Source organism: Cottoperca gobio, chromosome 18 (genome assembly GCF_900634415.1).
Source record: "Cottoperca gobio chromosome 18, fCotGob3.1, whole genome shotgun sequence".
Classification (NCBI taxonomy): Eukaryota; Metazoa; Chordata; class Actinopteri; order Perciformes; family Bovichtidae; genus Cottoperca; species Cottoperca gobio.
The window spans coordinates 3408899-3423867 of NC_041372.1; the positions used below are offsets into that span (position 1 = coordinate 3408899).

The 14969-nt window shown below is 44.7% G+C and overlaps 1 protein-coding gene across 3 annotated transcripts in view; it reads right to left on the reverse strand.

The window, feature by feature from the left end:
- pcxb (pyruvate carboxylase b) overlaps positions 1–14969 on the reverse strand; it is a 248890-nt gene that overhangs the window by 127273 nt on the left and 106648 nt on the right. For all 3 annotated transcript variants that reach the window (XM_029455184.1, XM_029455185.1, XM_029455186.1), the window contains exon 12: positions 1613–1795. In XM_029455184.1, coding sequence (XP_029311044.1) covers positions 1613–1795 — 183 coding nt within the window. The remainder of the gene's footprint in view (positions 1–1612; positions 1796–14969) is intronic.

Sequence of the window (14969 nt, forward strand, 5' to 3'; positions counted from 1 at the left end):
AGTACATCAGGTTGTCTTCGCAGTGTGTGTCTGCAGCGTAGAGGACAAAGTGTCCACAAGCTCATCAAGTCTTGACTCAAATCAAACCCTGTCATACTCCATCAGAAGAACTAATCTATTCAATCTGTACTGATAGTTTGTAAAGTTCACTGCAAGTTGAATGAGAAATGAGGAGAGCAATGTCACCATCATGACTCACTTCCCTTTATTCTCACCGATCTTAGGTAGGAAACCCTGGATGAAACACAGCAAAGCGAAGGTTAACAATATAAAACGATGTATAGCCTTCATGCATGTACACCACAATCATATTCACATACCGCTTTAATGTCTGTTCAAAGCAGAAAACAAACACAAACGTTATAAGTTATAAGAATGCTTTGCTTTCCTTCTCAGCCATGTTGCACAGACGAGTGGTAAAAACTCAACTGCTTAGAAGACGTGTTCACCTTGATATTTCATTCACTTGCATCCACTTGAATTGAAATGCTTCATTTTCTACAGTTAAGAGTTTTCGTGGAAATCTCTCGTGGTTAATTCCCGTCGAAGAACTCGGCCGCTCAACGTTTCCAGCTGCAGCTTGATTAATTGCGACGACACCTTTCACCTCAAGGTGCTGGCGAAAGAAGACTCATGTTGTGAGCCTGCTGCGTGTTTCCTCAGACTCCAGATAGCAAATTGTTCATTTTTAATTGGAGTGAAAATTAAAGATGCAAATTAGGCTACTTGTGAGTAAAGTAGTAGAAAGCAGAAATATAAATAATAACCATATAATGTCCATTATGTGCTTCTTTCTCATCTAACTCGTAATTAACTGGCTTTATAAAATGTAACTTCTTTTAAACACTGACTTTCATTATGAAATACCTGATTTAACTTCCTAAATAATCTTTGTACAGCGATGACTGTTTAATTGGACATTATTAAAGGTGTAAATCAACACTTGAAATAATTAAATAAGCCATTTTATAAATAAAACCTGAAACTATGCCCATTGAAAGTGTGAGACATGTGAAGTGGTTCATGATATAAGGAGCTTATATGACTGGCACATTAACAACACACGCAGCTCATTATTTTTTAATCACCCTCTCCGAACACTGTTTTGCTGACACCACAAAACCGCTTGCACCTGCTGATCAAATTATAGGCCTCTGTGTTTTTGCAGGGACGTATATCCAGCAGTCTGAAAACCAAATATATAAATGTACTGAGCATGTTATCACCTCGCGTTGAGCTGTAGGAAGTGTCCAAGAACGCTAGAGCACCAGTTCGCAGTGACGTGTTCTCTGCAGCTGATTCAGTACATAGACGTTAAACGCTCTCACTACCCCGCTGGACTGTCTTCAATACTTTGAGATGGACTCTTATGGATCCATTCACAGCAGGCCGATACAGAAATATCACATTTACATGTCAAACATCCTGGGTCTATGACCTTTGCTTATTCTCCAGCTTTACGACACAACGTTTTGACATTAACCACAGAGTTTTTCCTTCAGCTCAAGAGGTCATCGGTTTCTCCCGACACGGGACAACAATGAGAACATTAAATGCAAATGGAAGCAGGAAAAAGCTGCACAGACGCACCATCAAGCACACGTGGTCCTACCTTGACCCCTCGCACTCTGAACTCGGCCAGGGCTCGGCTCATCTTGGAGGCGGCTGTCTGCAGGTCCTTCCCACTGGCGATGACTTTCACCAACAGGGAGTCATAGTGGGGCGAAATGACAGCGCCCTGGAAGGCCGAGGCACTGTCCAGGCGGATGCCCATGCCTTCACCGCTTCGGAAGACCTGGCAGGAGCAGAACTGGAGACGGGGAAAGTTGATTGAAACTTATCGATTTGATGTATTACAAATCTAAGAATGACACGACAGACAAACTGCAAAGACAAACTCTTTGTCTTGTTTAACATTCTGAAGATTTGCAATAAATAATTGTTCGTCAACAGAGTGAATTATATTTTTTATAATTAAGACCAAACCGGAGCAGCGGTGAAGCATCAAGTTGCTTTTACAATTTACAAGTCACTATACCTTAACTCCAAGCTGAATAATAAATGACTGCTGCGAGTGGACATTAATGCATTTTTCAATTTGGATTTAATATTTAAAATATACCTTAATCATAGAAGTATCCTTCACCAAGGAGGAGTTGAACTTCTTTTAACATAAAATGGAGGCAGAGTTGAAAGAGACTGCCCGCATAAAGCGGTAAATGAATGAGATGATGAAGCAGAGGAAATTGCCACGAGTATTCCTGCCTACGCACGCCACCTCTACACCTGTGCAATATGCTGTTTCAAGGCTCAAAGCCCCAATTTCCAGGTTGGGATTTTAATAAAGCCCGGCACTCCCCTTTGATTTTAAAGGCTTGCGGCTGGTCATCAGCACTTCCAGTGTCACTGAAATAGATTCCAATGTTCCACACTTGCACTTTCTGAGGTGAACGCGAATAACTGTGCAAGCTGCTCTGCATAGATATAAAGAGTAGGTACGGTATATCGGAACAGAAAACTTCAGATTTTAAAGAGATTGCTGTTGTAGTTTGTTATTTAGTGAGCTGCGCTCGCACAATCGTGTTTTAGTAAATACTGAATACAGATGGGACAATTGTTCAAAGTACCCCCCCGATCTCTACAGGAGGACACTTATAGAATAATTAAATATTGTCTGCTCAATTGCTATGGTGAAAATAAGGATTTTTGCCCAAACAGATCAATTAAGATCTATACAAACTGTAATCTTTAACATAAAAATGATGCATTTTCTCTAAATAAATATGACAGGAGGAATCTGGAAGTTAGGCAATGTGAAAAAGAAACAAGAGCAACATTTATGAGGAACTGCTCAATTTCTCCTTTGGAGATTTTCTTTGTTGCCGACAAAAGGCATCTTTTTTGAGCCATATTTTGGCAACTCGGAGGCACTTTGTTTCCCCAGAAGTCCACCCCTCCTGCAAATACCCCAGGGAAAATCTACTGTTTACTTTCCTCTATTCATTAAATCGTTCCTTACTGTGAACAAACCGTATTTTACAAGTGCTGTCTGTCTCCAGTTAACACTGCAAGCCAAGCATATACACATGCTTACTGTATACACATACTGCTGTGTTAAAGTGACGGCTGCCCAGGTTTCTTTGCACATTGTTGTATTTCATATCAAAATGCTACATCATGGGGCTCTCATTGAAACTGATGCTGCTCTCATCTTATTCAGTCTATGCATCCACACAGATGGACTGAGCATCAAGGCTGCTCTCAGCAACAATATTCCAGATGAATAATCACACAGTTTAGACATTTGGCTTTAATCCAGAACAAAGTGATAAAAGGGGAAAGTGGAGGATCAGTGAGTAGCTCAAAGGCCTGACATCCCGGCCTTGGTTGCAGTCTTGCAGTGAAACGTTTGAAATCATCAGCGCCACCCGACAGTCTTCATTACAGTTTCACATGGAAGAGGCTGCCGTGCAACAAACTGACAGTGGAACAGAAACAGACGCTCATCTGGTAGAAATAATATTTAAAACAACAACAAACAAACAGTTTATTGTTGCCTGGTTACTCTGCATTAAACACGCGTGGCCAGGTGGTTGGTGACAACAGCAGTTGCGACTTTTTTACCAGGTGTGAGAGTAAAATGGGTTAAAGCTGCATACCAGAAAAAAAAGTATCAATAATTCATAAGGTAAAATGCCAAATGACACAGAATACAAGTAGAACGGCACTTTGAGAGTGCAGCACGCTGACAGGACCAGAAGCCCTATCACGCAAAGTGGACTAAAGTGAAAAATAACCTGTGCATCCGCCCCGTCATTAGGATCCGTTACAAAGTGTGATTGTTCTTCCTTGGCGCACAAGTCTCATGAAGATCGGGAAGTCGTTTTTTCCTAATCCTGCTGACAGAGAAACCACAACCGAAAACATAACATCCTGGCGGAGGCCATAAGTATGAATGTAATGAATCCGGGTAGTCATAAAGCCAAGTAGTGGCTTGTAGCGTCTCTTATGTGTAATCTCAACGTAAGTACTTCAATCTGTGATCAGAAGATCAGTGATTGTGTTCAAACAGACGATGTGATGCCAACAATGCAGCCAGTTGTCTGTAATGTTGTGTCCTACTGGAGTTGTGTGTAAAACACATTATATTATATTGCACTTTAGTGTCAGTCGCATCACAAGCAAACTCAAGTATGAGCCATAAAAGGCTTGATAATTAAGCTAAATACACCCACAACCTTGTATAAGACGTAAGGTTGCAGAGTCCCATTGAAGTGGATCCAGACAAAGAAACAACACTGGACACATTTGCATGTGTACGCACGCTTTGAGATGCATTGGCAATATTATTCTAAATTGAATTCCTGACTGTAAACAATCCTGTCCTGCTTGTGTCAGGAGACCAATCAAACAAGCAGCAAGACAGATGTTAGCGGTTACACTTTACTGCACAGACACGTATACGAGATGTGTAATCGGACTGGAACCAACCAAACTAGCACAGCGCAGCCTCGGTTATTGGAGCCACTCAGATGGAGGTTGTTTTGCAGGAAAAACAAATAACAGACAATTTTATTCCAGAGGGCTTTCAGTTGTTCCTGCATGGCCTTTAGATTTACAGTTAAAATTAATCTCAAAGAATTTCCAACAGTTATATCCAATAACCTAAATATCTTTGGCTTTGTGCTCGATAAGTATGTGTGGAAGCATTTCCATATTTATATTTCTCTATTATGTGCTAATGAGGGATAATGCACTTTTCATGCTGTGCGTCAGTGCATGTGCGTTGTGAATATTAAGAATATTCATTTTGGCCTTGGGGCTTATGAGAGCTGAATGGTGCCACAACAACAGCCCGAAGAGACGAGGAAGAGCCTTTATCCCACAAGCTCAACAAGGACGAAACCCGAGCCACTAAAGATATCGTATCCAGATAGAGACGACAAAGAGATACTATACAGGAAGAATTGAATGAAAAGTCATGTTAATAATTGAAGTCAAGGTGTCAGCTTCGTTCAGCTCAGGGCTCTGCCTAACACGGCAACCCCACTTTCATCTCTCTCTCTCTCCATGTCATTGCCTCTCGCTGTCTTACATCCCTTTCTCTCACGCTCTCTCGATAGCCATAGATAGGCCTTTTAATCATTTAAGTATATAAGTATTGCAATGGTCTTACCAACACCTGCACGCACTCATTTGGTTCCCATTGTCCTGCACATTCACGTTGCTGCAGTCTCGCTCCTTGTGCATAACACTCCAGTATCACCCGTTTATCACATCAGGAGTTTATCACCCGCTTACTTGTAATGGAATATTTTGCATTACGCAACGATGTACCGATGGTGACTTGTCACTGGATTTAAAGTTTGTAAGTGTTTCTCCTGTGTTCCTGCTTTTTATTTATCCGTCACCATCTCGCCGTGTAAATCCTCTTTCCATGTCTGGGTGCTTGAAGTGTATCACGCAGAAGGCTAGCTGCGTATTTCTCTGACATTGTATGACAGAACACATTGGTCTACCGTGGGCACATTGTAAATCCTCCCTCCCCGCCTGCGATTGCAGACGGACCATATACATCTCAATTTTCTAAAAACACATTTCTTTTCAGGAATTCGGAAAACAAAGTCAATTTTTCCCACTGATGCCTTTGTATTTAAAAAGAAATGTCAAAGTGGCTTCTGGATGGGTTTCAGAGGCACAAGTCATAAAACTTACTGAGTGCGGGGTGGAAAGTGGAAAGTGGAAAATCGAAAAAAAAAGAAAAATGCCCACAGCATGAAAAGTGGAGTTACACGGTTGCACTTGACCACGCTGATATGTGGCCTGCTAAGGCAAGAGACCATTTGTAAAGACAAAAGAATTTCCTGGAAGTGTATTTGAATTTTTATTTTAGAAAAGAAAGACTGTTTTATTCTGATGTCCACACATGATGTACATGTTGCTATAAGAGGCTTCACTAAACAACTGCAGATAAATAGAGATTTGAAATGTGTGTGCATCTGTCACAGTGCAACAGTGCCTTGCCATTTGTCATGGAGATAAATATCATGCTCTCCATTGTGAAATATATATGAATGAGAAAATGGCTCTCTTTAGCCAAAGAGAATAATTTCATTTAACTGCACTTATCCAAAGGGCTCAAACTCCTGAAACTGATTTAATATCTGATTTTTTTTTCTCTCTCTCTCTCTCTCTCTCTCTCTCTCTCTCTCTCTCTCTCTCTCTCTCTCTCTCTCTCTCTCTCTCTCTCTCTCTCTGTCTCTCTCTATCTCCTCTTCTCTCTCTCTCTCTCTCCCTCTCTCTCTCCCTCCATCCATCCATCGTCTACCGCTTATCCGGGATCGGGTCGCGGGGGCAGCAGTTCCAGTAAGGAACCCCAATCTTCCCTTCTCCGGGCCACATCCTCCAGCTCCGACTGGGGGATCCTGAGGCGTTCCCAGTCCAGTGAGGAGATATAATCTCTCCACCGAGTCCTGGGTCTTCCCCGGGGTCTCCTCCCAGCTGGACGTGCCTGGAACATCTCCCTAGGGAGGCGCCCAGGTGGCATCCTTACTAGATGCCTGAACCACCTCAACTGGCTCCTTTCAACGTAAAGGAGCAGCGGCTCTACTCCGAGTCTCTCACGGATGGCTGAGCTTCTCACCCTATCTCTAAGGGAGACGCCAGCCACCCGTCTGAGAAAACCCATTTCGGCCGCTTGTACCCGTGATCTCGTTCTTTCGGTCATGACCCAGCCTTCATGACCATAGGTGAGGGTAGGAACGAAGATCGACCGGTAGATTGAGAGCTTTGCCTTCTGGCTCAGCTCTCTTTTCGTCACAACGGTGCGGTATAGTGACTGTAATACCGCCCCCGCTGCTCCGATTCTCCGGCCAATCTCTCGCTCCATTGTCCCCTCACTCGCGAACAAGATCCCCGAGGTACTTGAACTCCTTCACTTGGGGTAATGGCTCATTCCCTACCCGGAGTAGACAATCCACCGGTTTCCTGCTGAGAGCCATGGCCTCAGATTTGGAGGTGCTGATCCTCATCCCAGCCGCTTCACACTCGGCTGCGAACCGATCCAGTGACTGTTGAAGGTCACAGACCGATGATGCCATAAGGACCACATCATCTGCAAAGAGCAGCGATGAGATCCTCAGGTCACCGAACTGCAACCCCTCTCCTCCACGACTACACCTCGATATCCTATCCATGAAAATCACGAACAGGATTGGTGATAAAGCGCAGCCCTGGCGGAGGCCAACATTCACGGGAAACGAGTCCGACTTACTGCCGAGTATCCGGACACAACTCTCGCTTTGGGCGTACAGGGATTGGATGGCCCTCAAAAGTGACCCCCTCACTCCATACTCCCGCAGCACCTCCCACAGTATCACCCGGGGGACCCGGTCATACGCCTTCTCCAGATCCACAAAACACATGTAGACCGGATGGGCGTACTCCCAGGCCCCCTCCAGGATCCTTGCGAGAGTGAAGAGTTGGTCCGTTGTTCCACGACCAGGACGGAATCCGCATTGTTCCTCTTCAATCAGAGGTTCGACTACCGGCCGAACCCTCCTTTCCAGTACCTTGGAGTAGACTTTACCAGGGAGGCTGAGAAGTGTGATACCCCTGTAGTTGCACACACTCTCTGGTCCCCCTTTTTAAATAGGGGAACCACCACCCCGGTCTGCCAACCCCTAGGCACTGTCCCAGACTTCCACGCAATGTTGACGAGGCGTGTCAACCAAGACAGCCCCTCAACACCCAAAGCCTTCAGCATTTCTGGACGGATCTCATCAACCCCTGCGGCTTTGCCACTGTGGAGTTGTTTGACTACCTCAGTGACTTCCATCAGGGAAATTGACGATGATCCCCCATCAGCTTCCAGCTCTGCCTCAACAATAGAGGGCGTGTTAGTCGGATTCAGGAGTTCCTCAAAGTGCTCCTTCCAGCGGCCGATAACCTTCTCAGTTGAAGTCAGCAGGGTCCCACCCTTGCTGTACACAGCTTGGATGGTTCCTCGCTTCCCCCTCCTGAGGTGCCGGATGGTTTTCCAGAAGCACCTTGGTGCCGACCGAAAGTCCTTCTCCATAGCTTCTCCGAACTTCTCCCACACCCGCTGCTTTGCCTCTGACACGGCAGAAGCTGCCGCCCTTCTAGTCCTTCGATATCCTGCAACTGTTTCCGGAGTCCTCCCGGATAACATAACCCGGAAGGACTCCTTCTTCAGTCGGACGGCTTCCCTGACCACCGGGGTCCACCACGGTGTTCGAGGGTTACCGCCCCTTGAGGCACCTAAGACCTTGACACCACAGCTCATCACCGCAGCTTCAGCAATAGAGGTTTTGAACATCGCCCACTCAGGTTCAACGCCCCCAACCTCCACAGGGATGGCTGAAAAGCTCCCCGGAGGTGTGAGTTAAAGATCCCCAGGACAGGGGCTTCCTCCAGACGTTCCCAGTTCACCCGCACTACCCGTTTGGGTTTACCAGGTCTGTCCAGAGTCTTCCCCCACCCCTTGATCCAACTCACCACCAGATGGTGATCAGTCGACAGCTCCGCCCCTCTCTTCACCCGAGTGTCCAAAACATGCGGCCTCAGGTCAGATGATACGATTACGAAATCGATCATTGACCTTTGGCCTAGGGTGCTCTGGTACCACGTGCACTTATGAGCATCCTTATGTTCGAACATGGTGTTTGTTATGGCCATTCCATGGCTAGCACAGAAGTCCAACAACAAACGACCGTTCGGGTTTAGATCAGGGAGGCCCTTCCTCCCAATCACGCCTCTCCAGGTGTCTCCATCGTTTCCCACGTGTGCGTTGAAGTCTCCCAGCAAGACTACGGAGTTCCCTACTGGAGCCCCCTGCAGGGCTCCATTCAGGGTCTCCAAGAAGGCCGAATACTCAGAACTGCGGTTTGGGGCATAGGCACAAACAACAGTCAGAGTTTTCCCCCCCATAACCCGAAGGCGTAGGGAGGCGACCCTCTCGTCCACCGGGATAAACTCCAACGTAGCGGCGCTCAGCCGGGGGCTAGTGAGTATCCCCACCCCGGCCCGACGCCTCACACCTTGGGCAACTCGAAGAATAGAGTCCAACCCCTATCCAGGAGTACGGTTCCAGAGCCAAGACTGTGCGTGGAGGTAAGCCCCACCAGATCCAACTGGTAGCGATCCACCTCCCGCACTAGTTCCGGCTCCTTCCCCCACAGAGAGGTGACGTTCCACGTCCCCAGAGCCAGCCTCTGCTGCCCGGGTCTGGTCCGCCGAGGTCCCTGACCATCACTGCCACCCACGTGACAGCGCACCCGACCCCAGCGGTTTTTCCCATGAGTGGTGGGCCCACAGGATGGATGGATTGGAGGCACCACGTAGCTTCTTCGGGCTGTGCCCGACCGGGCTCCGTGGCAAACCCGGCCACCAGGCGCTCGCTGTCGGGCCCTCCCTCTGGGCCTGGCTCCAGACGGGGGCCCCGGGCTTCCTCAGGGCAGGGTCTCTCCTTTCATCCCTTCATCTATTGCTATTACATAAATATTGATTAGAGCAGCTTTAAGGGGAATGAATTGTTTTGTTGTTTTTGATGTAGGGCTCCCATCTCTCTGGTCGACCTACATTATTGTTGGTTCATTTAGCAGTCTTAAGTTATGTATAATGACACACATGAATATTAACTTCAGTGATAATATACAGAATAACCCTAACCCTCTCATGCTCAGTTTCACTGTGACATTCAAGTTTGGAAACATTCAAGTTTGGAAACATTCAAGTTTGGAAACATTCAAGTTTGGAAACATTCAAAGTTTGAAAACATTCAATTGAAAATCGATTCAGCGCAATCAGATCTGTACTGGACCAAACAGTGAATGTTGAGATGATGAATGACTCACCGCCTCACCAAACTCACCATATGTTGCAGATATAAAATGTGTTTCTAAATGTTCCAGTGCCTTGCTGCCTGCTTACTTATTTAAAAAGATAACTTGGAGAGATAAGAACAAGATCTTTGTTACTTTCTACAAGGAGCTGCAGCACAGTAATGGCCCAAATCCTCAGGCTCTTTAAGTGGACCCGAGACCAGATTTCACAGATAGCTTGCTTTTGTAATAACACTGAAAACTCTCCAAGACACTCTTAGTGCCATTTACCATGAAGTTAATTTTCTCTTATCCACTTTGCTCTGAACGTCCACTTTACAGACTCCTCCACCAAGCTTCGTATATCTGCCCAACCCTTCACCTTCCCACGACTTTCACCCAACCGTCATTCCTGCGGCTACCTAGCTTAATTTTCCCTCTTCTCTGTCAGGTGTTGTGTATGGAGTTGAAGGGGAAAGCACACATACACTTGAAGCTAATGTATGGAGAGGAAAGAGCGAGACAACATGTTCTGCCTGTATGAAGCACAAAGACAGAAAGTGACAGCGATATCTGAGCTCCAACTGATAGCATACCAATTAGAGAGGCAGAGGCACAGACAGGGAGGCAGAGGTAAAGAGAGTAATAAAGGGAAAGAGACAGAATAACACACGGAGATGAGGAGAGAAGAGAATATAAGTGCCATGTTAATGTTTGAAGTCGAGCTCTGTGGATGACTGGAGGCAGGGAGAGCGCTTGTGTGGTGAGAAGGGAAGTGAGGGAGGACAGAAGTGAGGACAGAAAGAATAAAGTTTGTTTTCTGGTAATTGTTTAAGACAAGCAAAACCTGACATCATTAAAACTTTATGCTGTTGGTCTTTTGTGCCTTTTCATTTGGTCTACCTGTATCATCATATAAAATCTGGAGGTTGGAAAGCGGACCAAAGTGGGAGGAGTCTAAAGACAAAGCAAAGTTAAATCCCACTTGTGATTAGGGATGCACTAATACAGATATCAGGCCGATACCGACTCAAATAGTTGGATCGGGTATCAGTGACAATGGGGCCGATCTATTCAACTAAATGTAATGTTTATAAGTAATATGTATTGTATTCTGGAATTGTAATTCCTGTTCATTTTAAAGATTTCTTACCATGTTGCTGATTTATTATGTTAACAATACAGAACAATTCAGTACAATGATAGATATTTATTTATTTGTTACATTTTCTTTTACAAAGCAATGTTTAAGTTGCCTTACACGCACAATAATGATGCCAGTCTCTTCCACACATACAGCTTATTAATTAAACGTTATCGATAGATACCCAAAGCGCAGGTGACAGTCGGATCAGTGCATCCCTACTTATAATAAAACTCATTTGACACAGAAACTACTGCAAACTTTAAAACTCGGTCTCTAGTTTTAGTGATTCAGTGTCATAAGCATCTTCCTACTTGTTCCTTCGCTAAATGCGTAAGAGAGTCGACTTTGGGGACAGTTTTTGTGCAGCAACAAGAACAAGGGGAAATGTGTGTGCGCAGGGAGAGGGACAAAATGGAGCCAGCTACAGAAATGCCAAGTCTGCTTTTTACGCTCATACATCTACTCCAAACATGCACATAAGCAAAACAGATGTGAAAAGCGAACCTTGATATTAAACACTGAATGTGACATGCCCACACTACATTGTACAACACAGCTGCAGAGGAAACACAAAGCACCACACTATAATTGCTCCAAAGACAGTTTTTCTTCCTCTGGATTTTGTAGTTACTTTGAATTTCACATAACTTATAGAAATCTAGATGGCAGCTTGTGCAAAAAAAGATCTGTTGCTTTTCCAGCGATGTAGTGTTCATCTTTAATATCCCTGACTTGACAGGGAGCGTTCCACAGAGTCCCTATGAAACACATTACCTACTTTTTGGACTCCGCACCTGAACAAAGGAGTGTGAAAAGAACTGGAACAAGGACTCATGTTGCAGCTATTGAGATTTCACATTGTAACGGAAGCAGCCCACGCACGCAATTGTCCTCTAGAATCCTCTCATAACCACAAAGTCGATTGTCTTCAGAGGCTGCGATGAAGTGGCTGTGATTCAGTCGTATCGCACTATCGTTAGTTTAGCTCAACGCATGAGACCAGACAGCTCGCCAACGGATGGGAAACACTGACCGTCAACTAGTGTCCGGTAAAGCAGGACAGGACATCTCTCAATATGATCAAATGTGCTTTACTACGAGTCTTATTGTGTATGGACACATTTACACTCTAAGTCAGTGTTACTCATAGCGCGGCTCGCGAGCCTCCTGCGGCTCGCCAAGCTTTAATTGGTGGCTCACGTGGCAGTGGGCTAAATAAAGGGGTGCTAGATATGACTATGCAGTCAATACAGATATTTCATAAAAACAAGCAGGGCTAAGCAGTGTCTGCTCTATTAGCCTACAAATAATAAAAATAATATGTAATAATAATTGATAAAAGATGCAAATATAGACTCGAAACAAGATATTTAAACTTGCTCGGCCGACACTGACTCACTGCGGAGTTGCCTGTTCTGGTGGTCTATCAGCGCTACAATGGTGAATGTGCTCTTGGACGGGTAGATACATGGTGGGCTAGTATAGAAATAAATAAACTTAAGCTCATTAAAAATATGTTAACATTAGCATGCTTATGAATATGGACATTTCCTAAAAAATAATTTATATATCGCTAAATTGGAACATTTAAATTGGAGGATACTACGACCAACCTGGCACTTCACACTCGCGTTAGCTTAGCTCCGGTCGACTCGTTTCAACATTACAAGCTTTTTTCTTGTTTTAAAAAAAGTTGCACACCAGGTGGACAGAAACAAAGCGTGACAAACGAGCAAAATGAAGATTTGTCTTTGGAGCATCAAACCACAGCGGAATCGAGAGGAAGATGCTGGAGATGTGGTTTGTGGACTGATAACAGCTTCTCCCGTTAAAGAAAGAAAGGTACGAGCCGTACAAGATGAGCAAAGGAAAATTCAAGAAAAGACAGAGGAAGTTATATTTGTCCTCCACGAGTCGAACCCTTCGTGCTTAATGTGCAAACAAACCCGCTCTGGTTTCAAGAGAAGTCATTTGAAGCGGCATTTCCAAACAACGCATCCAAAATTCAACTAATTTTACACACCTGGAAGAGAAATTAGGAAAAACAAATGGAGCAGCTTTCTTCTGTTTCTGGACAACAAAGGCTCGTACACAAGACAACTAACACAGCTGAACGATTAACTGAGGCATCTTTTGAGATCGCATGGATTTTGGCTCGGGCAGAAAAACCTTCTCAGACTCAAACATTGTGAAACTGCTTTTTGGCTTCAGCAGAAATATTGTTTGCAGAGTTTGACAACATCATCCCAGTATTAAAATAACCCTAGTGTTAATGAATGCATTGGTTGGCTGCTATGCATATTGTATGTTCTGGGTGGGATGACAGACATGCTTTTTATGTGGATGTAGCTTTTCATACTTTGCGGTAAATGTGGCTCTCACGTAAAACATAGTGAAGACCACTGCTCTAAGTGGTCTTGCATGCAAGCCCGAGCTTTGTCCCCAGCGACCAGAGTGCTTCCTGTTGATCTTCTCTCCCTTACTGGATTATTCAAGACACCAAAAGTTCACGAGATAAAGAGCCAATAGTTGGTTCTTAGCAAGGGGTGTGTTACTTTGATCTGCTTCTATATTGAACGCCGGTTACATTGATTGGAGAAGCGATGCCTGTGGAGGATCATTACAGTGACCTCCTCGCATTTCACCATCACACAAGCACAGATACCGAAGCAGTTCCGCTTTGTTTTAAATCATTACCGAGACCTCCCCTGTGAATTATCGGCTGCCCCGGCACCGTGATGAATATCTGCAGCCTGATTGGTGACCGACTCGGTGACAGACGGGCAATATCGGTCTCGCTTTAATTAAAATGCTTCCCTCGTCTTCTCCAGGCCTCCACAAGTCGTTCCCCAAGATAGAAACGAGAGAGCCATGACTAATCCATTTTCATTAACAGACTTTACTAGAGATACTGAGAACTCAATTTTGCTGTGATATGAGCTTTTTAAGCTAAATTAGTTTTATTGTATTTGTTGTTTTTTGTTTTATTAAGGGAAAAGAAAACCAACAAAGGCGTCTGCACATGATGCACTGGATGAATACAGATGAAAGGTATCTGTGCTCGACATGTGCTTGTCTAAAGATCACCTGGCATAAACAACCGTCGCTCGAGTACCTGAATCCAAATTACAACCACTCCCCCCCCCCCCCTTCTCCCTCCATTTTAATTTTCCTCATATCCTTTCAATTTCACCTTCATTTCCTGTCTCTGTAAAGGCTCCATTTTCTTTTTTCAGCTCACAAAACTATAATCTACCTCCCTCTCCCTCACGCTCCGAGCCCCTCAGGCACTCCTGGTTTTATTTATCCTTCCATTCTTACTTCATTTAAACTTCCTTCCAACTCTCGAGTGTTTATGTTTCCTTCTGTCCATTCCTCTAATCATTGTCCTTTTTTGGCATCTTGGACCAACAGTAGTGCAATTACAAGTCAAGGCTCAAAATATGTTTACATGTCCTTCATAACAAACCATATTTATGACTAAGCACTAACTACTTTGACACTCTAAAGGGGGAAGAGACAAGCACGCACGCCTTCCTTTCAGTCCCTCGTTGCCTTTCATCAAAAAGCTCTTTTTTTTCATACCCGACTAAATTGCCTTCTCCTTCCATTCCTCTGAGTGTGTGTAAGTGTGTGTGTGTGTGTGTGTGTGTGTGTGTGTGTGTGTGTGTGCTGCAGACGGTGGTATAATGACCCTAATGAGCAATAGAAGATCTCTGCTGCTCTCCAGTTTTTCCTTCTTTTCATTTTCTCCCTCTCTGACTTTTCTATCAATTATGGTCCATTCTGCCTCCACTCTCTAATGTTCCTCTCTGTTCATATTCTCCTTGCCGATGCTCTCTTCCACTTCTTCCCTTAGTCTCCTCTCATTTCTCTTGCACTCCTGTTCTCTTCTCACGCCTCCTCTCCATATTCCCCCCCCCCTCTCGTCGCCAAGCTTTTCACCTGCCGCTTGAATCCTCTCTATTCCTTCACACTTC